General features: G+C 38.8%; 1 protein-coding gene across 4 annotated transcripts in view; it reads left to right on the forward strand.

Annotated features, from left to right (window-relative positions):
- PKNOX1 (PBX/knotted 1 homeobox 1) overlaps window positions 1-16,983 on the forward strand; it is a 39,990-nt gene extending 23,007 nt beyond the window's left edge. For all 4 annotated transcript variants that reach the window (XM_061359240.1, XM_061359243.1, XM_061359242.1 and 1 more), the window contains 7 exons: window positions 6,747-6,917; window positions 8,539-8,638; window positions 9,708-9,805; window positions 12,162-12,290; window positions 13,306-13,382; window positions 14,950-15,122; window positions 16,079-16,983. In XM_061359240.1, coding sequence (XP_061215224.1) covers window positions 6,747-6,917; window positions 8,539-8,638; window positions 9,708-9,805; window positions 12,162-12,290; window positions 13,306-13,382; window positions 14,950-15,122; window positions 16,079-16,290 — 960 coding nt within the window. In that variant the 3' untranslated portion in view covers window positions 16,291-16,983. The remainder of the gene's footprint in view (window positions 1-6,746; window positions 6,918-8,538; window positions 8,639-9,707; window positions 9,806-12,161; window positions 12,291-13,305; window positions 13,383-14,949; window positions 15,123-16,078) is intronic.
- Window positions 16,984-27,846: the final 10,863 nt, after the last annotated feature.

Here is a 27,846-nt window from a genome sequence, read left to right on the forward strand (position 1 = left end):
TAGAAGTAGCATTCATGTGAAGCTTAATTTTAAGGATATCCATGTATTGCTGAAATTGGACTGTAGATGAAGTTTCAATCCTTTCTTGTTATCTAGATGGAGGGGTTCCATTATTTCTAGTTAACCACTCCAACAGTGTCAGTTGGTCATCTTGAAGCAGTGTGGGAAAGGGTAATGGTCAACACAGAAATAGCATTACTAGGCCTTTTACCTTTGGTCTGACTTTGTCAAGCATTGTCAAAATAGGTGTTTGAAGTGAAATGAAAGAAAGCATTTCTATAAATAATGATGGCTTCTGGATTGGGATAGGACTTTAATATTAGGTTGCAGCATATTTAGAAGACTTAAGAATTTCTCAGAAGAGATTTGAAGAATTTGGAAAAACGTTGAAAAAAATGGCACTTTCTTACAGAAGGTTTTTTCATCTTAGACAAATTTTTAAGGTACTCTGTGAAACAACCTGGATTAAGTATATTTTTATTTTATTTATTGCTATGTTCCTATTGTTTATGTACATTCATGCAGTGGAATTGGCAATGTTTATGTTCAAAACCTGTAGCACTGAAAACTCCACTAAATTGAGTTATGACATCCCTGAAGTGTGACATTTCAGGTACTGTCTCTTCCTTTGTCTGAGAGGTGCATATGCCTCTTTTCCTTCCTAGGAAGAGCATATTGCAGGAAAATGCAAAGTTCAGTTCTAGATCTGTTGAAAGAAAACTGAGGAGCTTCAGTGCTAGCTCCTGGACAGATTTTATCAGCTTGCTCTGAGATGCACACAGTCTTGACATTCTAGGTATGTCTTTACTTTTCATGCAGATTCATTTTCCAGTTAGAAGAGGTAGTTGTTTTTGGACAACAGCAGTTTCAGTCCATCCCTAGTGAAAACATAGAGAAAGTGATTTTTCTGTGGGAGTTACATGTTTGCGCTTCAAGAATTGATGGTTACAAACAGAACTTTGAAACTTTCCCCTTCCAGCTTCACTGACTTCTAGCCACACAGGTTAGACTGTTAAGGGGGGTAAAAGAGACAGGTACAAGTCATGATTTTGTGCATTAAATGTTTAGTTCTTATAGATATGTATGGCATAGCATGTAATTTGAGCCAGAATTTTCCTCTATTTTGGGATGTCTTCCGTAGGTTTCTCCTGGCTTTCATCAGTTTAGTTCTGTTTTCTGATTCTTGGTCACTCATGCTGTTTATATCTCCATTGATCTTCTCTGAACTTGATAGTGCTGATTAGCTGCAAGAAGTCTTGCAGATCTCCCTTTTTCAAATTCTAGTCCCTGTGGGAAAGGAAGTGAAAGCTGAAGATTTCTACAGAAACCTTCATGTCCTCCTGTTGTAGATATTTAAGGTTTTATTTACCAGACTGGAAATACACTTTCTTCCCCTGAGCTTTTACTACTTCCATATCTTTTTGGATTGTTATTTTGCATCCAGCTTAGTCCTTACATCAAGCAGCAGTACCAGAAGATATATGTTTGCTGACAAGAACCAGATCTTGGTTCTTAATATGCTTCTTTCTGGAAGCATGCTCAGCTATAGCCCCATAACATGGAGTATCATCTGTTGAAGCTCCTTACGCTTTGACATCTTTATCTCATTTTCACAGGTAAAACAGATCTTGGAATGAACCAGTGAACCAACTTCTCTTGCTTTCCATTAGTATCCTTCTGTGCTTAGGACTTAACATGGACAGGTTCCTCCATGTTCATGAAGTTGTTCAGCTTGAGTGTTTGCAGATAACTTTTAGAGCTTTCACAAATTACATTATGTCTTAAGGCATTAAGTACTTAACACTTCTTTATTGCTTACTGTTAACCTAGCCACTGCAGAAACACCACAGTGCCTCAGGATGGTTCCTGCCTGTTGTAGAGCTTCCGTTCAAAAACTTTCCATGTATGGGAGGCTTTTTAAATTTCCCCACATTCATAGGACCATAGGATGATTTCAGGTTGGATTATGAGCTCAAGAGCTGTGGTCCAGCCTCCTACACAAGGTAGGGCCAGCTGTGAAGTCAGAGCAGGTATCTTAAGGCTTTATCAAGTCAAGAAGCAATACAAAACAAGGGGCGTTAAATATACTCTCCCTTTCCTATTTGAACAGGACACTACCCTTTTTTGAAGACACGAGAGTTTTTTGTTTCATTTGGGATAAGGAATTTTGGTTCAGCACCTTCTTCTCAAAGACTATCCTGTTGAATTTTCGGTTGTGTCAGGAAAAGTGTTAGTAGTGGTGAAGCCAGCTGATGTCATATGGATATTCTTCATTGAACAAACGATGCTTTTACATTTCTGAAAAGCATTCTTACTATTGTAATGTGCACAACTGTCTCGTAAACCTCTAATCATACCTTTGCTAGCAATGTTTGGGTCCTAGTTGGGATCTCAAAACATAGGAGAGAGGTTATGAAATCAAAACAAGTGAAAACAAAATAGCCTCCCTCCCAGAATTTGCATTCTTCCCTTAATACCTAAATTGCCCCAGAAGAATTTGCTCAGAAATGTAGGGGGGTTGTGAATGTACATATTTTAACTGGGTTTTTTGGTGGTTTGTTTTTTGTTGGGTTGTTTTTTTTTTTTTCAAATAAGAAGAGTCATTTGAGTGAGAAGATTAGTTGCCAGTATATGAAGATTTTTCCATATATGTTGTCCCTGTCTGTATTTGCTATATGCTTGTGTTGTGTGCCCTGAAATTTGTAAAAAATGGTGGGTATATGTTTTAGATAAATGAAAGTGATCTGGTTATTATGACCAAGTGCATAGTGTGTTCTATGCCCTTTGCATCATGTGCTTGAGGCACTGAAAAGACAGGATGCAGGCACAGTCTAAAGCATTTTTAGGGCTAAAGATGTCTCCAAAATTAATACATGATAAATTTATATGAAAATATGCTCTAGATAGCAGTTCTAGCAAGAACTGGAAGTTTTTCTGTGATCTTTTTTTCCTGGTAAGTAGTTTACCATTACCTTTATTTAAATAAAACAGTTCCAACAATTTCCATATATCTTGTGGTTGCTTCTGTCTTTCTGCATTTCTGTGGAAATCGTGCTCCAGGTTTATTTCTGCATCTGGCAAGGCTGAATCGGTTGTGTTATAAAAATTCATTGTTCTGTTGTAGATTTGTTCATGGTTGTTGTAGGTATTTAAGATTTGAAATTTAAGAACGTAGGAATGAAATATTACTGCTGCTGTGATCTGTCTGGAAACATTTATTTGTATTACCTTCGTTCAACAAGGATGATTTTATCAGGAGTTCTTGGTTTTCATTTCAAGGAAAAACTGAACTTTGCCAACAAACTTAAGGTTTGGTCCACCCATGCTGCAAAAGAGCGAGCAGGAGCCATATGGCCACAATTAGCATAGCTGTAAATGAGTAAATAAGTCCTGGTGACAGGCATGGCATATTTACAAAGTTTTGTTTGCCTTCCTAACCACAGTAGCGCAGCTTCCTGTAAGAGCAGTGTGACTGTGTGTGGCTCTGTAGAAACCTGGGTAGTGTTACTAATTCTTGGTTTATGGTTAGTTTTGACTTTCATTCAGTTTTTACCTCAAGTACCAACCATTGATCGGAAACTAAATCTGAGCTGAAGAAAGGACTTTTATTTTTCCTCTGAACAAATGCTGATTAAAAAAATAGTATAAATGTGGGTTCTGGTTTAAGAGGGGAGAAAAAAATACTCCTGACTGAGCAAAACTAATCACTGATATGGTCAAATATTATGTGCCCAAAGGCAGCTTTTTTTGTTACCTCAGTTGAAGCTGACTGTTCAAGGCATTCACTAATGTATGTGCTGTTTGTTGGTCTGCCACACATGAAAAATTATGATTTAAGCTTTTTTGTCTTTGAAACACAGGTAAAACGTCTTTAAACATAGATGTCTTTTGTTTGTTTGTTTTAAAACCTAGTTAAATTTGCAGAGTTTAACTTGGCTATGTTTAAGGTACTTAAACACAGTTTAAACAGCCATCACTGCTGAGGCCTGTTCTAGAAGGCATACCTCAGTGCTAGGCCATTGCACTTAATATTTAGAAGACTTCTGGTGTCATAGGTTGTATGAGTTACCAGATACTAATTTGGATCAACTGCCTCAAGTCTACAGCTCACATTTTTCTGCAGCTGTGCTTATAAAGATACATGGATGTTTATTTTTTTCTTTTTACTCCTGAGAAAGAAGAAGAGGGTAAGGATTCTTTCCCTTTTTTTATTACTTTTTTTTTTTTTTACCTCTTGTTCAGCCCCAAAGACGCTATGCTAACCCCCCAGCTTTTGGTTACCATGGTAGTGTTATTGGGTGTACAGTAACTGCAGCTGTTTAATACACGGGGCTCCAGAAACCGAGCCCTTTTGTGCCAAAAACTGCCACAGAATATGGGGAGCCATGACTGCCAAGGCAGGTGAGCGGCCTGAGGCTTTGGGGGTGGGATGGCTAGGAAGTGGGAATGTCTGTGCCTCCATCCTCCAGGCAGCCCAGTGCTGCCTTCCCTCCTTCCCTGTTTATTCAGAGCAGCCCTGTGGAGAAGGACTTGGGGGTGTTGGTCGATGAGAAAATGAACGTGAGCCAGCTTCAGGGTGCGCTCGCAGTCCAGAAAGCAACCGTATCCTGGGCTGCACCAAAAGGAGCGTGACCAGCAGGTCGGAGGAGGTGATCCTGCCCCTCTACTCTGCTCTTGTGAGACCTCACTTGGAGTATTGTGTACAGTTCTGGTGTCCTCAACATAAAAAGGACATGGAACTGTTGGAACAAGTCCAGAGGAGGGCCACAAGGACGATCAGGGGACTGGAGTACCTCCCGTGTGAAGATAGGCTGAGAAAGTTGGGGCTGTTCAGCCTGGAGAAGAGAAGGCTGCGTGGAGACCTCATAGCAGCCTTCCAGTATCTGAAGGGAGCAGGGATTCTGGGGAAGGGCTCTTCATTAGGGGCTGTAGTGATAGGACAAGGGGTAATGGGTTCAAACCTAAACGGGGAAAGTTTAGATTGGATATAAGGAAGAAGTTTACTGTGCAGGTGGTGAGGCCCTGGAATGGGTTGCCCAGGGAAGCTGTGAATGCTCCATCCCTGGCAGTGTTCAAGGCCAGGTTGGACAGAGCCTTGGGTGATAAGGTTTAGAGCGAGGTTTCCCTGCCCATGGCAGGGGGGTTGGAACTAGATGATCTTAAGATCCTTTCCAACCCTAACTGTTCTATGATTCTATGATTTTAACATACAGTTGTCTGCACTGGGTGAATGCAGTACTATTTCTATTGGAAAAAATGGCAAAAAGGTCTGTCACAATGAAAGCTTAAAGTCATCATGGTGGAGAAGGCAGCACACCAAGATGTTTGTTCGCCTTGATCTTCAGGTGCTTTGAACAAAGGCATCTTCAGCTCCCAGCTGCCTTCTTTAGTAAGAACTGTACTAAATGGATTGCTTAGTAAGCCATCATTTCTGGTCATTGGATTTAGTACTCTGGCCAGGTAAATGACCCTTCACATAGGACAAATTTTTCCAAATAATGCTAAAAGCAAGCTCTGCACCATGTTTCAAAATTAAAATCTGCTCAGTTCTATAAAACTGAAGGATATTTTTCTTTGAGATCTAGCACAGCAAGCGAATGTTGGGGATAGCATGCTGTATAAAAAATAATTACTTTGCTAGGGTGTTATGTATATATTTGAATGTCCTCAGTTTCTTACTGCTTCATGAAAATTTAGACCATCTGGATTTGATTTTAGCTGCTGATCTTCTGCCGTGACCCTTACAATCACCTAAGCTATTTTTATGCAGTATGTAATACCATTAGCTATCCAAGCTTACAAGTATTTTTCTCACAGAAGCATCATAAATATTCTCATCACTTGCGTATCTCTGTACTTCAGTTTTTGCTTAAACATGGATTGTTACTGGGTTTAGTGCTTTGTATTTAATGGTTTGTGTTTCAGAAAGAGTCTCCTTTCTTACAAGATTTTATCCCAGAGTTGCTAATCTTTGATGTACAATTGCAGGAGAATTTCAGAGCTCTAGGACTGAAGAACTGTTTGATTACTTCAAGCTTTTTGGACAATGTGACTAACTTTGGGACCTCTTTATTCTAATTTTATAGAAAAATAAAAGCTATTGTGTTTTTATTACAGGTCCAGATGGTGGGCCTTTTACCCTTCCTCACAGTCTGTGTGACAAATTTATGCTAAGTTACAGAAGGGGTCTTTGCAGTGTATCTCCAATTCTTCTGTACGCTTTTGGTTTTCTTCGGTCAGGGTGTAATGTGGAACTGAACCCAATACTTCTGATATGAGGCTCAAGATCACTGTTGCTTACCAAGCCTGTTTCAGCCAGGCTTTCCAAATAGCATGTGCGGATGGGATTACTTGCCTTCACTTTCAGTCTTGTTTGGTGTATGACCCAGAGCTGTATGATGAGGATAAAGATGACATGGGCTCCATGTACACTTAGCTGTGCTCTGTCTGCCTAATGAGTCACATGTGACAAAGATTACATTGCTGTGTTTTGTTTCCTCTTCATGGTGGTTTACTTATGCAGTGGAAATATACAGGTTTTGTATGTAAACATGATCCTTTCACATTTCAGGAGCATAATGATCAGAGCTAGAGAACTCTAGTCAGCACTTAGCAATTAGTAATACTGCTTTAATTAGATAGTGTTTGTTACTGGAAAAGTAGTATTTGCTTAAATCCACATTAAATATTCTTTTAAATAACAGTTGAGGGTTTTTTCTATTTTTTTTTCCCAATTCCCTCCATAGATGGTAAAAGCAATCCAGGTTCTACGTATCCATCTGCTTGAGCTAGAAAAGGTTAACGAACTCTGCAAGGATTTCTGTAGTCGTTACATTGCCTGCCTGAAGACAAAAATGAACAGTGAAACGCTATTAAGTGGAGAACCTGGAAGTCCTTATTCACCTGTGCAATCTCAGGTATGCTTCAAATAGTTATGTGTACTTTTGCTCAGATTTCTTTAGGAAGTTATAAGTACACTTCTGTTGCATTAGTTTGCAAACAGAGTTTCTGCTGTTTCTTTGTTTTTCTTAAAACTGGTTATTAGGAGTAGAAAGAGCTGTAATTTTTTTGGGGCACCCTTGTGTGCCACTGCCTGATGGACAAATTTATTGAAATGTGCCAAAGCATGGAGTCACTTTTTTTAGTCTGTCTTCCTTTTATGATTCCTTTTATGTCAGTTCAGCAAATGGAAACACTCAGAATAGGCTGGATTTTCTATTTTGTTGGAAAAAAAGGCTAGGAAACAGGATAAACAAAGAAGAAAAAAAATTCCTTGTTAAGAAGGTCTCCTTAGTCTAGTCTGCTTCATTAAAATATTGAGGTGACTGATACTTTTTATACACCATCTGTATTCTGGAACAAATGGACAATGTCTGATGGGTTGTAGTTGCAATATTTGAGATACATCATTGCGTAACACCTGGGGTAACTGAAGTTATGAACAGTACCCATTTTTATACATGTGAAGCCCAGTTTGTGTATTATTGACATTACCTAAATGCAATAACCAATTGCATCTTTTGTAGTAAATTGACAACAGTTAATTAACAACAGTTACTACATTATGGTTGATGCTTCTACTGTTGGATGCTAGAAAGTAAGTCCTGTCATCAGAGTGCCTGCTGTGTATCTAGTCTTAAGGGGATGGCCCTTCTCTGACTTGCTAATGTCTTCAATGCTGTGTATTCTGAAAAACCTCAGTGATGTAATCTTCACTGTCTGGACTCCTTACTTAAGTCTGGAAGTGTGGAAAGGAGAGTCTAAAATCAGACAAAAGCAACTTATTTTAAAAGATGCTTTTTGTGTATCTGTTACAGCCTTCTGTAGAGACAGGAGAAACTGAATTTACCATTTGGTAAAAATAAGAGATTATTCCATATTAAAGAATAATAAAGAAAGTCCTTGGTCAGAGTAAACATTACTGAGCAAGAACTGAAAACATCGGTGTTATCAGCATTGTTCCCAGGCTGACAGTCAAAAACACGGCACTGCACCAGCTACTAAGGAGAAAAATGACTGCTACTGCTGAACCCAGGACAGTGTATCAGTTTGCATAGTCATGGTTGAGTAAGAACTATGCTGAGCAGAATATATTTGGCAACTTGAATACTTTATACATTATTTTGGAATTGAAGGAATTAAGGTAATAATTAAAATTCTACAGCTTTGACGCTTGCAATAAAACCACCAAGGGTTCATCTCATCTGTCCCCTTTCCCTTGTACGTTTAGAAACTGTTTCTCTTAGTATCTGTATACCTAAAATCATTTCTCTCCAAAAATTTCCCCAAGGTAGTTTTGTCTTTTCTGGCAGTTGTTTTCTTGAGGGTTTGCAAAGGTAATGGTTGGTGATAATGAAAAAGTTAATGTAGGTAATGAAGAACCCCTAATGAAAATCTTTTTTTCTTTGAAGTTAATCCTGTGATTAAACTCCGAATGTCTTTTTAGAGACAAAATTACACAAGCATGCTTTATCTCCCTTAGAAAAAAAAAAAAGGAAAAAGAAAAAGTGCAAGCAACTAATTGTTTTATTTTTCTAGCAAATTCCAAGTGCCATTGCAGGCACACTCAGTCCCCAAGGGATTATGGTGCCAGCATCAGCATTGCAGCAGGGAAATGTAACTATGGCAACAGTAGCAGGTATGACACAGTAATGAAAAACTGGCACCTTGCTCTTAATTTTGTTTCTTTTATAGTTGTTATAAAAAGCACACAAATACTTTAAACATGTGTTTTAACTTCAGTACCTGAAAAGTTGTTACAATACAGTTAAATGCCTTAATGTTTCTGAATGCTTGTTTAATTTATATGTGTACTAAGTATGCATGTGGGTGGAGTTTACATATATATATAATATTAAGAGATCTTTCTGTGTAACACTAGTTTTATTAAAAGGCATTTCAGAAATTGGAGTAGTTTACTCTTTTTCTTTTTTTTTTCCCTTTCTTCTTCTTCAAAAAAAAAAAAAAGGAATTCTGTTTGACAAAAACAGCATTGCCTAAAATACTGCACTTGTTAGCTGTCTCATGTCCTGTGGAATTTGGAAACCCCCCTACAAGTCTGTAAAATCCTGGATGTCCAAGTTGTTTTGCTGTTGTGTGGAGATGGCATTTGAACTGAAATGTTTTATCTAAGCTTAGAAGCATAATAAAAGATAAAAACAGAGAAAAACCTCGACTACAAAGGCAGCAAAGCAGTGCAGTCTGCTCCTGCAGCATATACTTGGAGAGAGGTTATCCTGAGACACCATATGTGCCTTGTGGCTTTGGTGTCCAGAACCCTCTGTGCATTCACCAAGCTTCAGTCTCCTTGGTTGATCTGAATATCAAGGTGTCACCCAGCTGACCACTCTAACTGCTTGACACATGTAGGTGTGGTACTGGTGTTGAGGCTTATGTTGGCTGAAGAGTTAGCTAAAACAAAACTATGAACTATTTTATAGCCATAGTCATGGCATTGTCCTTTGAAAATGGATTCAGAATGCCTAAAATGCAGGGAAGTAAAATGAAATTTTGCACAGATTTTTGTGCATGGAAAAAAATGTAGTGTAGCAAAGAGCATATCTTACCTGCTTACTAGAAGATAATAGTTGATATATTATCAAAACTGCTGTATTGTCCACATTGCTGGTGTGTCTTGTGTGTTTAAAAAGAATAACATTTGAAGGGCTTTTACTTACCTGTAATCTTCGTTGCTGTTTTATATTAAGGCGGGACAGTGTATCAGCCAGTCACTGTGGTCACTCCACAAGGTCAAGTGGTGACACAAGCACTGTCACCTGGGACTATTCGGATCCAGAACTCTCAGGTTTGTTTCATGTGCTTTTGCAGAATACTATTCTGGGTTCAAATAAATCTCACTGGTTTTCAGAGGTTTGGTGTAAATTTAACACACAGTCAGAATGAGCTCTGTGTACACACATATAGTAACTAATGTGGAATTAATGCAACCACTCGTGTAGGAATTGAAAGTTGTATAAGGTGGCATAAAGTCCCAGACAGATCTCCCTCACTATGGCAGGTCATCACAGTTCCTACCTGCTAAGTATCTTTTTTTATTACTGATGGCAGTGAAGTGTAGGTGGATTTAAAAAAAAAAAAAAATTAATAAAAACCCCCGAACCTAACAAACATCCCCCCAAACTGAACAACAAGAAAAAAACCCACTCTGAATTAAATAGACACTTTTTTTCAATGATCAGAACTTCTCTAATTGTTAAGTTAGGTTTATGGCTGGATAGATTTACTGTGCTGCATAATGGTGCAATGCCGCTGTTGTCTGGAATTTGGCTGTTTATCATCATGGCAATCACAAGTATCGTGAAACTGTGTATGTATTTTGGAATTTATTTATACTGAGAAGCATTTTGCCATAAAACCTTCAAAAATCTCAGATGAGACTATGGGAGATCCTTGCATTGGGCTTGTTATATCCTAAAATATAAGGGCCAGCACTTCTTTGAGGAGGCTCTTAAGGGCTGGGCCTGGAGTGTTCAAAGAAACAATTAAGGAAAAGGAAATGTGAAAACTAAACCATCTTCAGTTATGGAAAACCTTGACAGCTTTCTTTTGGAGCAGGAACTGGTAAATAAGTCTTCCAGGAATCTGGAGTCAATTAAAAGTGTGAATGAGGAGCTACCATTTCCACAGTATAAAATCTGCTGGTGATCACTGATGCAGTGTCTTCTCATCTTCCTTATTCTGACCTTCCAAACAAAAAGTATGCTTAGAATATCCTTACTTTCTTTACATTGGTGGTAGCGTATATGTACTTGCCTATATTCTTCCCTTGAATGCATGCAGTTCTGTCCTCAGATGCCTTTCAGAAAGAAATGTGTAAAATTACAATCCTAGGCTGAAGTGGTTTTGAAGAAAAATGCTTTTTATTCCTCTGATGGGAAAAAAAAAATAGTGACTGGAAAATAATTCCTGTAGCCTGCAAATAAAAATTGTCTTGACCTTATATACATATAATATACATGTATATATTTATATATGTATATCTCCATGTCTACTTTTGATGTGAGAAGGAATCTCCAAACACACCTATGAGTTTGAGCCTATTTTCCTTGTCACCCATAGGAAACCCTTCTTGAAATTCTTCTTTCTCGGTGTTTCAGAATGCTGTGGAGGTAGGGGAAGAGCTATCCTGAGTTCATTGTAAAACCTCCATACACCAGCAGGTTATTGAAAATGTAAAGCCTTATTCTGGGAAAAAAAAAGTATGCTCCAAATATATATTTATTGTAATTTGATAGCTTAAGCCCTGTTTAAAACTTGTTTCATACAACAGACAGACATAATGACTGGCGTGAAAAAATTGCTCTGTATTGTCTGAAGAAACTGGTTTAGATTTATTTCCATTATAATTGTCTGAAATATAATCTCATATACAGTTTATTTACTCTTCTTGTTATCTCTGCGTAAGCATTTAAGAATGCGTCAGTCATATTCTGGTAATTGATATGTAAATGATGTACCCATAGGAAGTGGAAAAGAAAGTAAAAGTAAGAAAGAAATAGGACCCTTTAGGGAAACTGTGTGTCATAAAATGCATTGAGGGTTCTATCTCTTGTCTTTGAGGATGTAGATGTATTTCTTTAGAAGAACCTTCAGCATCTTTGTAGCCCTAGCATAGTAATTAATTTTACTTTAAGTCTTTAATCAGTACTGGTTTACAACTTGTTTTGTTGTTAGTATTTCCACACAGTCAGTATTTCAACATTGTGTTTTTTAATTGCTCTTCACATGTGCAAATGACTACATAGGCTGACAAAGCAGTTGGATCCCTAGGGTAGTGTAGATAAGTACAGAGGATCATTAACCTGACATGTGCTACATAGGTGGATTTTATTCTAAGTTATAATGAAGTAGCGTTTGGCATTGTCATAAGATCACAGACATAACCTGATAACAGCTATACTTCTTAAAACAGAAGTTACATGACATGTGAAAACTGTAGGAGTCTGGTATGGCATTCTTCTTGGATAAAGATATCTTATAATGCTACTGTTGTAAGTCTTCCCTAGCAAATAAAATAGCTTTTTATGATCAGCATGCATCAAGCCTGATTTCATTCCTTCTATAAATGAGTTATTCATACATTGATACAGAATGCTATTACTGTGTTAATTGCTTTATTTCTTCTAAAATTGTATGTGCAGCTTCAGTTGCAATTAAACCAAGATCTAGGCATCTTGCATCAAGATGATGGCTCATCAAAAAATAAAAGAGGAGTTCTTCCCAAGCACGCCACAAATGTGATGAGATCTTGGCTTTTTCAGCACATAGGGGTAAGGACTGAACATGATCAGGAGTCACAGGTTTTTATGTAACTCTTTTATGTGGTCTCTTATGATTTTGCATTGTAAAGAAGGTGGATTTTTTTCTCGTGTCATTTGCGTAATCACAGTTCAGTTTTTCCCTGAAGTCATTTGGAGTGGTTCCCCAGTCTAATGTCTGTTGATTTTATTACTGTTCTAATGTTACATTTGTACCTCATGATCTTAGTAAACATTGTTAAAAAGGATCTTTCTTCATCACATTATGTTGAGAACTTAGTGATCTCTTTGCCCTGGCTCATGGCACAAGAAAAAATGGTTCCATCTGTGGGGTTTTTTTGTGTTTTTTTGTTTGTTTGTTTGTTTGTTTTAGGAGAATGTCAAAATTTTTTGCTTTATCTCCTTTCTAACAATCCTTCTAATTTGGACTGAGTGTGTTTTTTATAGTATGTCTTTCCCTTGCATATCCCTGAAAGGATAAATAGGTCTCAAGTTATATCACAATGTTTAGTTGAGTGATATTTTGTCATTTACAAATATTTTACAACAGACAAATGATACAGGGGAAATGCGTGTACACTTCTTTAATATTACATATGCTCTTCATCTGTTTAGTTCAGAGTAGCTTTATTTAACTGGAAAGTGCTTGTCAGTACTCTCATACGATGTTGCCTTTAGACAGCATAACTAATCAGATCTTATCACATGCTGTGTTGCCTGGGGATCATGCTGTTTAATAAAGACTGGCAGCCATGAGAAGCTTTTTATTCTGCATTACACATCAGCAGTTTAATGGTATCACTTCCAAGGATAAAATCAGCTTTGTGTAGTAAAGTGCTGTTTGTTAAATTATCTTCATATATGAAAGTTTGACAGGTATCTAAAGTTTTGTTTTTAATGAGTCAGGTGGTCTTAATCTAACAGCTTTAATCAGTTGTAATAAAGGAGTCCTTATTTTTGATGAGGAGATGAAACAAGCTTATGCCTTTTTTCTTTTTTTTTTGTTTGTTTTTTGTGTTCTGTTCAGCATCCATATCCAACAGAGGATGAGAAGAAACAGATTGCAGCACAAACAAATCTGACACTACTCCAGGTTAACAACTGGTAAGCGCAGAATCTCTTACTTAGCATCTGTCATTGTCTCCACGTGCTTGCAACATAGAGAAGTAGTTAAGAGTATAACTTGGACATGTGGACTTGAACTTTCGGTTCTACATGTATTACAAAAAACGTAAAAATACAAGAATTACGCAGTGATACACAAGGATATTATTTTATAGTTATATATAACATTAACTTCTGCCATTTAGATTATATAAGAACTCCAGAAAACTTTGCAACATTAAGGATTTACGTTCTTTTCTATTGCTGAAAGAGATGGAAGTACTCTCATGTCTCTCCTGCAAGTAAAGAAATTGAAATTTAAAGGCATCTAGTGACCTGAGACTCTGAAAAGTGTTCTCTGGAAATCATGGTTGCAAATGTTCAAAAAGTTACTGTCCACAGATATTCATTCTGCGCTTCAATGAAAGGATGCTGTTCTCTGAGCAGTGATGTCCAAATGGAGAGTGTCAGTACTCCAGCTACTCTAGTTCATGGTTCACCATGTTTTAGCACGTCTCACTAGAGGTTTAAGATAATATACTTGCCCTGCAGAAAAGAGGATCAAGGGTGCGAGCATGCATCCTATTCTGCTTGTGGTATTAGTTCCTAAGATTGCTGCAGCTAAGTCTAGCAGGGATCTTCCTCAGATTTCAAAGATGACGCTGGCTGTGTGGCTGCAGAGAAATACTCAAGATAGTAGCAATACACTGATTCCAGAAGTGGAACAGTGTAACTATGCCTCTGTGACACCACAGTAACTGAGTTTTATGGTAATGGGATCCAACTAGTATCTACAAAGCATTGCATTACATCATGTGGACCTGCCAGCTGCACCTTACTTCCTTCCACTGCAGGTAAAAAATGGGTCGTGGATGTGTTTTGTCAGATTTAGCAAGGGATGCTGTCCTCAGTCACAGCAGCTTGCCACAACTAGCTACATTAAAATTGATTCACCTAGCTGCTGGTAGCTAAGTGTGATGTGGTTTAAGTATGTTCTTTACTAGCAGAAAGTGGAAGGACAGCAATTAGCATGCTAAAGTAAAAATGAAAATCAGGGAACGAAAAGGAAATGGGAAAGATCTGAAAAATGCGTTTGCTGTTGTCTCCTGAATCAGGAACCAGACCTTGGAAAGCCAGGGAGCCTGTAAAATAAGTAATGCAAGAGCTTAAGGAGGTAAGTGAATCCAGACCAAACAAACTAGGTTAGGCAAGGGGCTATGTTTTAGGTGAACTCTAATGAGAGGAGTATCAGCTTTCTGAGCTGTGCTGTCAGCAAGTTTTGTGGTGCTTAGTTTTTAATAACATCTTGAAATGTGCATCTGTCGTGCTGTCTAGAGAATTTCCCCTTCTGAGGTAGGGGAAAAATTGCTGCTAGCAGCAAAATGTTAGAAGTACTTTCTTAGCTAGTTCACCAAAAATCAAAGGATGTCAGTGTTCTAGGAGCAGTTTTACATGTTAGAAAGAATTTTTTATATTGCTTCCCCACCCCCACTGCATACTGTGTGAATCTGAGAGAGAATTTGCAGTCAACTGCTCATAAGTACTCCTTACATTTGGTTGTGTTTAGGTTTATCAATGCTAGGAGGCGAATTCTTCAGCCAATGCTGGATTCCAGTTGTTCCGAAACTCCAAAAACGAAGAAGAAAACGGCTCAGAACCGACCGGTTCAGAGGTTCTGGCCTGACTCCATTGCCTCAGGAGTTGCTCAGCAGCAATCTAACGAGCTTACAATGTCAGATGGTAAGGAGAACTGGCTAAACTGCAGATAACTGAAGTTAATCCCTCTGTAACAGGGAAATGAAGGGTTTGATGCCCTTGAGGAGAAGGAAACTTCTTGATACTTTGGTATAGATGTGTTTTTAATCTAGAAAAACATAACAGAAATGTGTTAAGTTATACCTCTTTAAAAAGTTTCTGTGTTTTAGAGGGGTATTTTATTGGAATTTATGTGAAGAGAAAATTGCTTTTGTTTCAGAAGATAGGAAACAAAGGTTAGGTGAACAACTAAGTTCTTTCAGTATGTGTAATGCGCATCAGTAGCATTCTGTTCGATTAGCAGCAGTATGGGACTGCAGTTTCAGTTTCATGGTTCCCCATCTTGTTCACATTCCTTTCACTGTTCCTAGAGGGACTAAGCATCTGCAATTCTATATATGCCTCACGTTTCAAGTTGAACATTGAGAAGCAGATAAATGTAATAAAGCTTCCAAAGGCTGAAGTAACTTCCTTAGCATCAGATCAAATAGACTCAATTTAAAAAAGAAAAATAACTGCTTTAAGTTCAAGACCATCCTTTCTGTCCTGCTGTCTCCTGCTTTACTCTTCCCCAGTTTGTAGTTACTTTTCCCTCAGCATCTCCTGGGTCTGATAACAGCGTTATCCATTTAAGTCACCCTGAATCTCTATGAACCCTTGCATTTGTCTGCAATGAATTAAGCTGGAATACTTTGCAGAAATGGTCTTGTGATGACTTGATTGGAAAACTGTTGTAATAGGTGTCCATAACACAGCTATTCCTGGCCAACTTAATTCCGGGATTTCCTGATATTTAAGTGTTTGACAACCTGTATAGCTTTTATTTTCATTTAATACCTTAAATTTTCTTCCTGTTGATTAGAAGCAAACTCTATTAAATATAAATACGTATTACTTAGAAACAAAAAAGATACTAAAGTACTGCAATTGTGCTTCTCCAGGTGCTGTTGTAACAATTACAGCTCCAGTCAACATGAATGTAGACAGTCTCCAGTCTTTGTCATCCGATGGTGCTACTTTGGCTGTTCAGCAGGTTATGATGGCAGGGCAAAGTGAGGATGAGTCTGTAGACAGCGGTGAAGATGATGGAGGAGATCTCTCAACAACAAACATCAGTGGGCTGGTCTTGGATAACAGCGATTCTCTGCAGTAGGAAGCAAGAGAGTGTGACAAAGTGTTTAGGAGAAAGAATAAACTGACTGACTGACTTTTTATAGTTTGCACAGCAAACATTTTACACAAGTTTTATTTCTAATATGTTTTATATGTAGATATAGAAGGGTGCACTTTTTTGTATTTCATAGTAAGCTTAAAGAGTGTTTTTGCAGGTGCAGCAACTTCTTTCAAATGTTTTTTTTCTCTTCATTTCTTTTTCTTATTTCATAAAATTATATCTAGTAATATAAAGAACCACATAAGCAACCCTTTGTTCTATGAATTGAAAGTGCTGCCATTTCTGAAGAATTATGCAGTTTCAATTAGTGCTGTTTTTAACACAGATTTTGATGGGCAGGTGATGTAAATTTAAAGCATGTGACACTAGTGTGTGGAACTTGATCATTAAGTTAGATGCATATATTTGAAAGATGCTTCTGCACCTTAAAAACTGCTAGTCTGAGGTGGACAGCAACACACATAAAAAGAAAATGTTGATGTGTGATTCGGTAGCGAATGTATGGCAATTTAAATAAGTTTAGTTTCTCTCATAGTCCGTGAGCCTGTTTATCATTTGCTATGAAAACTCCTATTTTTACCTTGCCGGGGTTATTGGATAAAAAAAATATTTTTATAAATTCACTAGGAATTGGGATGACGACTGTATTAAGCAGGAGGTAAAAAAAACAAATTTCCAGAGGGGAAAAATAAATGTTTAGTATTCCTATTTGGAAGGTCTGAAAACTGACCCAATTTAATAAATGAGCCTATGCTAGCATTCTATGATTGTCAGCTATCCCACAGTGATATACTATATTTGATAATAGCATAAGAAGGCCCCAGTGTTTGGTGGGATTTTGATATTGTCAAACATTGGTTTATATTATGTGTAAACTAATACTCAGATTGCATTAACTCTGTATCTAGACTTGTATCTGCAGATATTTGCTAAATGAGTATTCAGGTAAGTAAATTCAAATACCCACAACTTTTCCAGTTTTAGAGCAATTTAACAGTTTATAGTTTGTACATCTGAATCTGAAAAATGAAAAGGTGCCTACTATACAGTCATGAATTCTGCAATCACTCTGCTATTTTATTGCATTTGAAATATTTTCCCCTAATACAAAAAGAAATATAACTTAAGGATTTATATAAAATTTCTTCAAATATGAAGGTTACTACCAGAATATACAGCAGGCTTTATTAGAGTAGAAAATCCTCGTGTGTCATTTAAAAACTAAGAGCTAGTGATAATTTTTTGTTTGTTTGTTTTGTGGTAGCAGTTCATTTCTTCTTTCCCAAAGTTTGGAATCTTTCTATCCATGAACACTTTTGAAGCTTTTGTATTTCCTGTTGTTAAGTACAAATATCAGACTCCAAGAGTCTCATGGTATGATCAATGTCCTCTTTTTTCCCCCTGTCCATTCATCACAGTGCTGGATTAGATCAAAGCCAGAATTTCCTTCTGACTTAGACCAAATCTAGTTGTGTTTCTCACATGACAGGGAAAAAGATGATAAGCTTTTAGACTCTTTAAACATTGTATTTGAACAAAGTCCTTCGGCAGATGCAAATATTTAACTGAATACTTAGTTTCTGCTTCACAAAACACTCAGGCATGTGCTTAGGTCCCATTGATTTCAGTAGGATTAATGCATGTACTTTTTAACATGCTTAAATGGTTGGAAGCTGGTCTTTAAAGATTGTTTTCCAAGACAAGTGTAAGTCGGTATGAAGGAAAACTTAAGAAACAAATGTCAGTAGTATTGGCATACCTACATGGAGAACAGTAATAGTTTTCAGTGACTAGTAGCTATTTTGAACAATTTATGTTGGGTTTTATTCAACACAAGTGATGTTTCTGGTATGGCTTTCACTGATTCCTGGCTGAGAATCTTGCTGCTTAGTTCAAATGCTGTATGATCTCCTCCAGCTGGAGTGGTAATTTCTAAAGAATTCGTTTACTTCAAACTTTTCTGCTTTGTTACTAATGTGACATGTTTGTTAAAGAATATAGTAAATGAATGATGAAAACTGTAATTAGGAAGGCTTTGACATAGCATAACTATCTCAAAGACTATTGCCAAATCCAGTTTGACGTCTCAAAACGTTTTAAAAGACAGATACTATGTACAAATCATGCTCCTTTTTAAACATTCAACCTACTGCTTCTACAAAGGATACCTGAAATGACTAGAGCTGAGAGGCGGATCCTGTATTTTTCTTTTTAGTTGTTTTTGATTCAGCTCTGTTGAGTGCTTTGTCACCCCCACAATTTCCATTACAAAGTAGGGTATATTTGTTGGTTTGTTTGGGGTTTTTACTCAGCTACCTTCCTTGATGTTTAATATTGCATTAATCCTTGTACCCCTAGAGAGCTATCCTTGTACCTGCAGAGCTACGAGGAAGTCTGGGAACCAGCTCAGCTGGCAGATTTGTTGTGGTAGCAAGTGGCCAGCAGAGAAGGGAAGGGTAAACCAAGATGGACAAAACTGTGTTTTGGAGATAAATGTGGCAATGGGCATTTGCCTGCATTTCAAAACTGTGAGAACTGAGATTTGAAAAAGAGAGGATATTAGAACAATTTAGTATCTGTACAGATGCTGGATTAGGGTTCAGGAGCATGTAGTTTATGTGTCACTTGGAATTCAGTTGGAAACAACCAGGTATCAGGGTTTGCAGTCTTCTGAAAGTCTGTCTTTCAGAAAGAAACTGTTACTAGATTTTTTTATTCCCCCCACCTTACACGCAGCAGACTTTTTATGCTTCTGGAACATTTGCAAACTTGTCTTCAGTTAATTTCTCAATACCTGGAAAGTGAGGTTGACAGCATTTACTGTGAAAGGGGGAATGTGGAATAGTTTCGTTGTCAAATTAGAAACATAAAAACATGGATATGTATTCCTAAAACTGAAAAGGCTTTACCAATGTAATCACAGGTATTGCTTTAACATATGGGACTCAAACCTTGTCTTTTAGTTCAGCCAGAATTTGGTGGTGGGTGTGAACCCCACACAACTACTTGTTCTTTTCACAATTAAAAAAAAATAATGTGCCCTTCATTTCTTGATGTGCAAAAAGTATTGGTGGTTTAAGCAAAGCATCGCTATTCAGGAAAGGTACATGTTTACATTAGCTAAAAAGTCTTTATAGGGGGCCTAACTTTAAACCCATGTATAATTCCTCCCCGCCTCCAATTAAAGTCATATTCATATGCAATAGAACTGATTTGTTTTTAAAATAAATTTAATTCTTCTGCAATTATGGTTTTTGAAGCTTTTAATTCTTTTTCAGTGTGATCTAGATCATTAGAACAAGGTTCTCAGACCAGTTTTTCCAAGATTTCTGTAACAGGCCAGGCAACTTCCTCTTGTTTTTTAACTTCAGCAATACTGCGTTTTAGTAAATCAAAATCAGTCAGGATATATTTTTAAGTTATTGCTCCAAAGAAATAACCATGTTGGGAAACATTTAGAATTGACAGGCATGGCTCTGGCTCTGCAGAGAGTTTCCTAGATCTGGATATTGGGTCAAGGGAACTTGGGAACCACAGGGAAACTCCATAAGACTGCATGTCAGGCTGTATTTACCTGCAAGAGAATTGGTTCTTTATTCTGGTCCCTGATCACTATTAGGAATCTTTTGTAGAGCCCTCCAGTTTTATCTTGCCTGTATACCTGCGATTTCTTCCAGTGAAGACCAGGGTATGGACAAAGGGCTTTTTTGGAGGGCAGGAATTCATATTGACTTGTGGGCACTACGTATCATTTTGATGTTCAAAATATGGCCAGTTCTTGCCAATATCCAGTTTACGGATATTCTAGTGGAGTAGGGCCACTTAAGATTTTAATCCATGAATGGTGTATCTGTTTGTTTCTGGAAGAATTAGAAGGCAGTTCACCTTCCTGTCTTTATGAACTTGACAGCCGGAAAGATGAAACAAAGCCTTTCCAAGGGGTGATAGTTTCATAAAACCATTAGTCTTGTAGCATTTAAACAGAAAACCCGAAGACCATGGTATTTTGAAAAATTGGAACGTGCATTTAATTGTAAAGTTGATTTAAGATTTATTTTCTGAAGCTGAGTTGTCTTGGGAGAAAAAAAAATAGTTAATTATTTGTCTATGCAAGATACAAATGTCAAAAATATGTGAATTACCCATTTTTAGATGCTGTACTGTTACTTGTTTTCTGACTTCTTTGATTAGTCTTTTAATCCTTTCAGCCATATATTCAGCTTAGTTTTTAGAGTTGGATAGGCAAAATGTAGTTTTGAAACCCTGTTGGGAATGTAACTAACCTCCATTCCTTCATGCAAATGTCACATTAAACAAGTAAAATGGTTGGTTTCCTAATAATGAATTCAAACTCTCACCACCTGCTAAAACCAGAGCATATCCATGAAAATGCACATTTGATTGCAGCATGCAAATGATGAAATCTTTAGCCTTAATGCTGAATACACTTTGCTCTTTACTGTTCAGTGTAGCTGAATAGTAGACCAGGTCCGTTTTGCCCAACTCAGACTCAGTGTGGATTTCTTCCTCCCTGCCCTTGGTTTGCTAAGTTCCTTCAAATAGGTTTTAGGTTGTTTAATTTTCAACTCCTAAAGTAACTTGATCATCCCATGTAAAGTGTAGCGAAATTGGCACTAATGTGCTTTTAAGCGATTGCCCAGGTCATGTTATTTGTTCATTCTGGTCACCTGGCAATATAAAATCTGTTCCTTTTCTGTGACTTAGCTCTTTAGGACCTGCTGAGTGATCACAGCTGTCTTTGTCAAGAGGAAAGCAAGGTGTGAGAAAGCAGTGAAATGCCTTACAAACCTTGTAGACTACTATAAAGATACTTGTTTCATGCTAATAGAATTGTGTTTTCAGGTCACGGCAGAAATGGCCCATAAATCTTCCCATGGGTTGGCAGCATTTGGTCTATACAGTTGACGGTCTTTAAAATGTGAACCCTGTAACTTTTTTTTTTTGCCTAGGTTGTTAAAGGATTTTGAAGCAACTGATCTGTCAAAGGATAAAATTCAAAGTGAGAATCTGCTTCATGGATGGTTTGTTTTTACACTACTGTTCTCTGTGAACAGAAAAAAAAAGTGCATTTTTAAAGCAAAGCATTTGTGTTACTTTAAAGTTAACAGGTTTGTTTGGCTGAAAGACATGTTTTTGAGAAATCTTGAGCATGGTTTCAAACTAGTTAACCAGTTCTTGGCCAGAAACAATCCTGGGCCTTTTTGTTTGGTTAGTTTTTCTTGTTTATGCAAATTAAGAAAAGTGTTTACTAGTGCTTACACCAGTATGGGGTTTTTTATTATGCTTTTGTAATTCAGAAGCGGTTTCGATGAAAGCAAGAATTAGCAGGTAAATAGACCATAATGTATGTGACTTGGGGTTGGTTTTGTTTAGGGGTTTTTGTGGTTGTTCCAAAATGGTTAATTAAAATGGCATGGACATGAAACTTTCAGTAATGGTTCCAAGCATGTATGATAGCAATGTACTTAAAAAGACATCCTCTGTGTAAGTGCCATGCATTAACTTGTTCCGCCAGACAGATTGAGATGCATTTCTAAAATTGCCGTCTTCGGCTAGATCAGAAATCTTCATGAAATTAGCAGCCTTTTTATTACAAGATAGATTCCTGTGTAGCAAGAAACACATCCAGTGTGTGAGTCTTACTGAGCAAAGGTGCAGACAGACATGGGTGCTTTATAGATAAAATATACTTCTGCTTAGCACTGAAATGTTGTTTATTCCTACTCTTGCTTCCCTGGTATCTGGCATGATGACATCCAAGTTCAGTCAACAAAGAGTACAGCCCAGAGCCCGGTACACTGGGCTGCAGGGGTTGTGTGTGTGACTGTACTGACTACAACAGGTACAGCCTTGTGATGCCATACGTTGCCTGGCAGCACATCCCCCTGAGTAACAGGTGGACCTGGTGGTGACAAGGTGTGGGCACCTTCCCTTGGGTTTCATGGGCCATGTTCAGGTTATCAGGCCAGGGGCTCTGTCACCTTTGTCACTGACTGTATGGCAGATTTCCTTTATGGGATTTTCCTGAAGTACATGCAGTTCCAAGTATAATTGACAGTGTTAGAAAATGGTCTTTTTATAGCTGTTAACTTACTCCGGAACATGTCCCCAAGGATTTGGATCGTATTTTGTTTTTAAGGGGTTAATCTGCGATTAGCCGAGTAGTATGTGTTCTAGACACAGGAGTAGTTGATCATTTCTTTGTCTAACATTAGAAGACTGCCCGAGAGTAGTGCGAGTTAACTCCTGGGAACATCACTGGGAATAGTTTTAACTCCACTAGTGACAGGGAACAATTTTTTCCCTCAGTACTTGCTTTAGCGTGCAGTTTAGGGCTGTTTCTAAATACCTCTCTTCATAGAAAACCAGAGCACTATTTTCAACACTAAAATGAGGAAAAATTAATTCCACAAGTAGTGTAAAATGAGGATTCTGCAAAAAGCAACAGATTAGGCCGGGACACATACTAGGTATTGTATTATTTATTTAAAATCTATGTTTAGAATCATGCAAATTCAGCATCTGCAAGGTGTTCAGGATTAAGCCTGTGGTGTATTTAAAAATCACAATGTGAAACCACCATTTAGATACCCTACCTGAAAGCAATGGGACCTTCATAGGCTGATCTTCACTGGTTGATCTTCCCAGTGCAGCTAAGATGTAGTCTAGAGCTTATGAAACAATTAGGGAGAATCTATGGGTATTTATCTTCTCTGTTGGTCTTTGGACTTTTGTGTCACTATTAGCACAAGTCAGAAGGTTAGGCCCTTGCACCTACTCCTGACTTTTATTCCTAGCACACTTTGCTAAGTTGATCACTGAAGCCTAAGCATAAACTGATGGATATACTAAATGTGAATGTGGAAATAAAATTTTAGAGACATTCTTGTCAAGATCCAAGCATTTTTAAGCTTAGATTTTTAATAGTCATGAAAAATATGCAGATCATACTTAAAAGCTAATGATTGACTGAAATGCCAGTTTTGCTGTTCCCCCCCCCCACTGCAGCCTTTCACTATGAGCTGTGGAGTGCAGAGGCTCTCCTTAATGTCTTAAGGATCATCAAATCACATGTACTACACAATTCTGCATGTAAATAGTAAATCAAATAGCTCGCTTTATTTGGTCTTTAAGATTTAGACCACTTTTAGCAGGGCTAGCACACAGAAAAGACAAGGGGACTTACAAGGATGTAAGCAAACTCAGTTACTGCTCAGGTACTGATTTTTTCTAAGATAAGATCATATATGGCTCCATGGGTGAGATCTGAATTAAGGCCAGGAAAGAGGGAGAGAGTATTTCTGATACTGGTGTCTCTCTGTATTTCAATATTGGAACAAGAGGGTGGGTGGTTTTGCTTTAACACACAGAAGGGCTGTTTCGCACAGCTGATTCTGATTTAACTTGCTTAACTCAGTACTACAGCTGCATTGAGACCTGGAAGCTCTTGAGAATTTTGAGCAGCATCATCAAATGAAACTCAGAATTGTAAAACCAGGGATTTTTATGAGCTGGGTAGCAATTGTTAGGTAATACCTGTGCTGCCTTTTCAGATACTGGGGCAAACAATACTGCTTGTAAAGCCTGTGACACTTTAAGTGCTTACAGAAACAATTTCCTCGGAGATCCTCCAGTGTGCTTCCAAACAACTGGGTTTGTATTCCTGCTCTGGTTTTCCTCCCCTTTCGTTTCTTTGAAAACGGGCAACAATTAATCCTTGATTACACACCCTAGGCTTTTTCTGTGTCTCTTGAACTGTGAATAGCGTTGAATAATGACTCCATGAATCGCTCCAAGACTCAAAGCCAGCTTTGATGGAAAAAAGCCCAACAGCCTTCCTGAACTGAGTTGTGGATGCGCTATGAATGCAGTATAGGAATGATAACCGAAAATAAGCTGTCTTTGGCAAAAATACACAACATTAAGCTAAATCATTTGAAGCCTAAAGCAATTTGTATGTTATTTTCCCAAATCAATGTGTGTCAATTTTGTCTCCATAGTTTGTTGTTGTTGGGTTTTGGTTTTGTTTTTGTTTTTTCTGTGGGGTTTGTTTTTGTTGGTTGTTTTAAGAATATATGTTTGCTCCAGTGAAAGGTCTTGGGCATAGAAAGGCACATTGTAATACTCTGTGTCACAAAATATGCACATCTTAGGGAAACATGCAAAAGCCCTCCCGATTAAATCATGCAAATTCTTAATTTAAAGAAATCACAATGGTCAGAAAAATACATTTCTGTTTTCAGTTTCGGAAGCAAAGCATTGACTGTATCAAGTGTGCATATATTGAGTTTGCCCTGAAACTCCTGAGCACTAAATCCTTCTTCTTACGCAGCCCCTTGCTTGGTGTTCCGTAATTTTGACTGAAAAAACCCCAGTGCTGGCTCCTCTGCTCTTCCCAGAGGACGTCTGTTTTAAGTGCTGAATCTACACTTCTGGTCCCCCCTGCCCGCCTACACAAAAGAAGGGAAGGCTGTTACTTGTGTAACACAGGTAGAACAGAGAACATCTAAGGCTTGGGGATTCTCTTAATTCCATATGATACTGCCTGCAATTTATTTTAAAATACCTCCATGATTTTTCACTGTGATACTGAACCAAGGGGATAGGGAAAGAAGTTGCATTAAAAAAAACGTGTTTCAGCTGAGCATCCTGTTGTAGGTCAACTTTCACTTCATAATATGTTTATGTTGATCTGTTTGTGCATGTGGGTTTAGTTCTCATCTTTGTGCTACTTGCTGATTAATATGTTGGTATGCCTGGAGGCATCCAGGGCAACATGTGCTTAAAATTTCTGATGAGGATCATGTTCAAAAGACGGTGTTGAATATTACCTCCCTTCATGCCCCCAGAATGTTCAAGTATTTATAGGGTGATGTAGTCCAATGCGTTACTAACATCGAGTGGGTACGGTCTAGTTTAATTAGGGCATCCTCTAGGAACCCTCTGGCACCTTGTTTTCACCCTGATCAGAAATCACAAGTGCAGAACCTGCCACAGGATCAGGATTTATGGTAAAAGCATAGTGATAGAAGCATAGAATGGTTTGGGTTGGAAGGGACCTTAAATACCATCTAGTTCCAACTCCCTTGCCATGGGCAGGGACACAGTAATAATTCCCAGACAAAATGACAGGCACCCACCTCCTACATCCCGGCTTTGGAGATGCAGGCTGGGGGAATGGAGCAGCAGGGATGCTAAAGCTGTTTGGTGAACCACCCAGAAGGAATTCACTAATGCAGATTGTCAGTAAAGGTAGAAGGACTTGGGGAAACACTTTAACTTCCTGGCACTGGGTATAGTTGTGCTGAAACGACATCTCCTAACGGGCTTTCACTAATAAATGTTTTAGCTTACTATTTTACAGCCTCATGAGGCAGGAACAAAGAGAGCAGTCAAAAGGATTGATGCCCAAAACATAGTTCTGTTTAAATCAATGACTGAATCAATGAAGAAAGGCCCTGTCCCTTCCATAAATAAAGCAATGGTGACAATCTTTTACAAGTTAGGGACATGAAGAACACAGAGACCCCACCCCCCAATTTGACTGCACTATGTGTAAAATGAGTTACTTTTAGGAGTTACAAATTTCAGCTTTTGCCTCAGTTTTCAGGGCTAGTTCAGGGATGCACAAGGGTGAATGCTGCTTTGCACTTCAGAAACAAGTACAGCTCCTAACCTGCAAACGTGTGCCTGCTGTGATGCAAAGCACCCGTTACCATGCAAATGAGGAGCCACAAAACTACACTGTTGTCCAGTCCATGGGGAAAATCTGAGCTGGAAAAACACAAGTAACGATAGCAGCAATACTGTGTCCGAAATGTGGACAAGCACATGGGTGATTAATACGGAGAATCCAGGGCAACACCCGTTCAAATAAAGCATGACAAAAACCAAGACATTAAACTTGAGTGAATAAACTCTGATGCCTGAACAGTGTGTTGTGTTTGAACAGGTTTATTTCTTTTCTCCCCTCTGCTGGGGCTGTTCATGGAAGAAGTAACACAATGCAGATACTTCAGGGTGATGAAGCATAGACAGAGATCCTGTGAGACTTCCAGGCAGAGCCTGCACATGCAAGCTGTCCTGAAATCAGAGATGGTGGCAACCCAGGCATTGCTGTCTGTTGGCCATTTTCTCCCTCAAAGGTTATCAGTCACACAAGGCAGGGGGAGGAGGAGGCGGGTGTAGTGCAACAGATAAGCTGTGTGACAAAGGATAAGCAACCCCAGCAGACCACCACCCTGCCCAGGCAAGGAGTCTGGCCAAATCACTTGTGACTCTCTCTGAACAAACTCTCCTCTTGCAAACCCATTATTCTTTCCTTGAATGTTTGTCATACACAAAAGAGCCAACCCCAAGGACTAAAATGCTCACACCTTGCAAGCATAAAGCAAGCAAAACAAGGGGGATTTAGGTTAGATATAAGGAAGGAATTCTTCCTTGTGAGGGTGGTGAGGCCCTAGCACAGGCTGCCCAGAGGAGTTGTGGCTGCCCCATTCCTGGTGGTGGCCAAGGCCAGGCTGGAGGCAGGCTTGAGCAGCCTGGTCTAGTGGAAGGTGTTCCTGCCTATGGCAGGGGGTTGGAACTGGACGATCTTAAGGTCATTTCCAACCCAAACCATTCTGTGATTCTATGATTCTGTATACAGGATGTGAATTAATTCAGCTGTTCATAAATACCTGGACAGCATGTAATTACTGCCCTGTAATGGGCAGAATCCGTCACACTGCTGGCTCCAGCAGCAGCACAGGATGTCTGCTGTGTGCCTGGGGGTTGACAACTGAGCCTTGACCTTAGTGAAAAATAAGATGTTTTCAACCAAATGGAGAAGAGCAGAGGGGGCAGGGACTCCCTTCCCTGTGACAGAGAGGCACAAACAACCTCGCTGCCTGGGAAGGGTGAATTGTGATCCCTGCGCACCGCTCAGCCCCAGTAAAGTCACTGGTGGAAGAGGTGTGCCTTTGCTGTTGTACGCTCAGTATGAGTCACCGTCTACCTTCCTTTATAACACCTACCTCAGAAAACCAGGGGAAAAGAAGAGGTGTTGTTTCCTGACCTTGTTGGGTGTTGCAAGTGGCAAGTTTCTCAGCTCTGATCTGTGAAGCCCTGCAGAAACTGCTGACTGCCCAAAGACAACTTGAGTCGGTGCCTCCTGTGCTTGTGGTGGCTTCTGTGAGACTGCGTCACATCACGGTTTGCTGGAGGTGAAACTGCCGAGTGCTCCGGCTCTGTAGGGGGGGTGATGGCCCCAAGGGTTGTCCCATCCCCACTGGGGAGCTTGCAAGGCACAGGCCGGGCACATGGTGGGGTAGGTTTTCCCTGTTGAATGTGTCTTTCTCCTCTCCTGTTCCCTTGCCGCTGTGTCCCCACAGCAGCTGGTGCAGGACCAGTGCAAGGAAGTATCCCAGCTGCCTGCTCCACACAGAACATGTCCCCTCACGTCCCCAGCATGTGCTCTCAAACTGTCCACTGCAAGGCCACAAACCCTTTTCCCTTTTAATGCCCAAGAGCCCT

This window comes from Neopsephotus bourkii, unplaced genomic scaffold (genome assembly GCF_033783945.1).
Source record: "Neopsephotus bourkii isolate Nb327-2 ecotype Australia unplaced genomic scaffold, CSIRO-AGI_Nbou_v1 NB_962, whole genome shotgun sequence".
In the NCBI taxonomy this organism is placed as follows: domain Eukaryota; kingdom Metazoa; phylum Chordata; class Aves; order Psittaciformes; family Psittacidae; genus Neopsephotus; species Neopsephotus bourkii.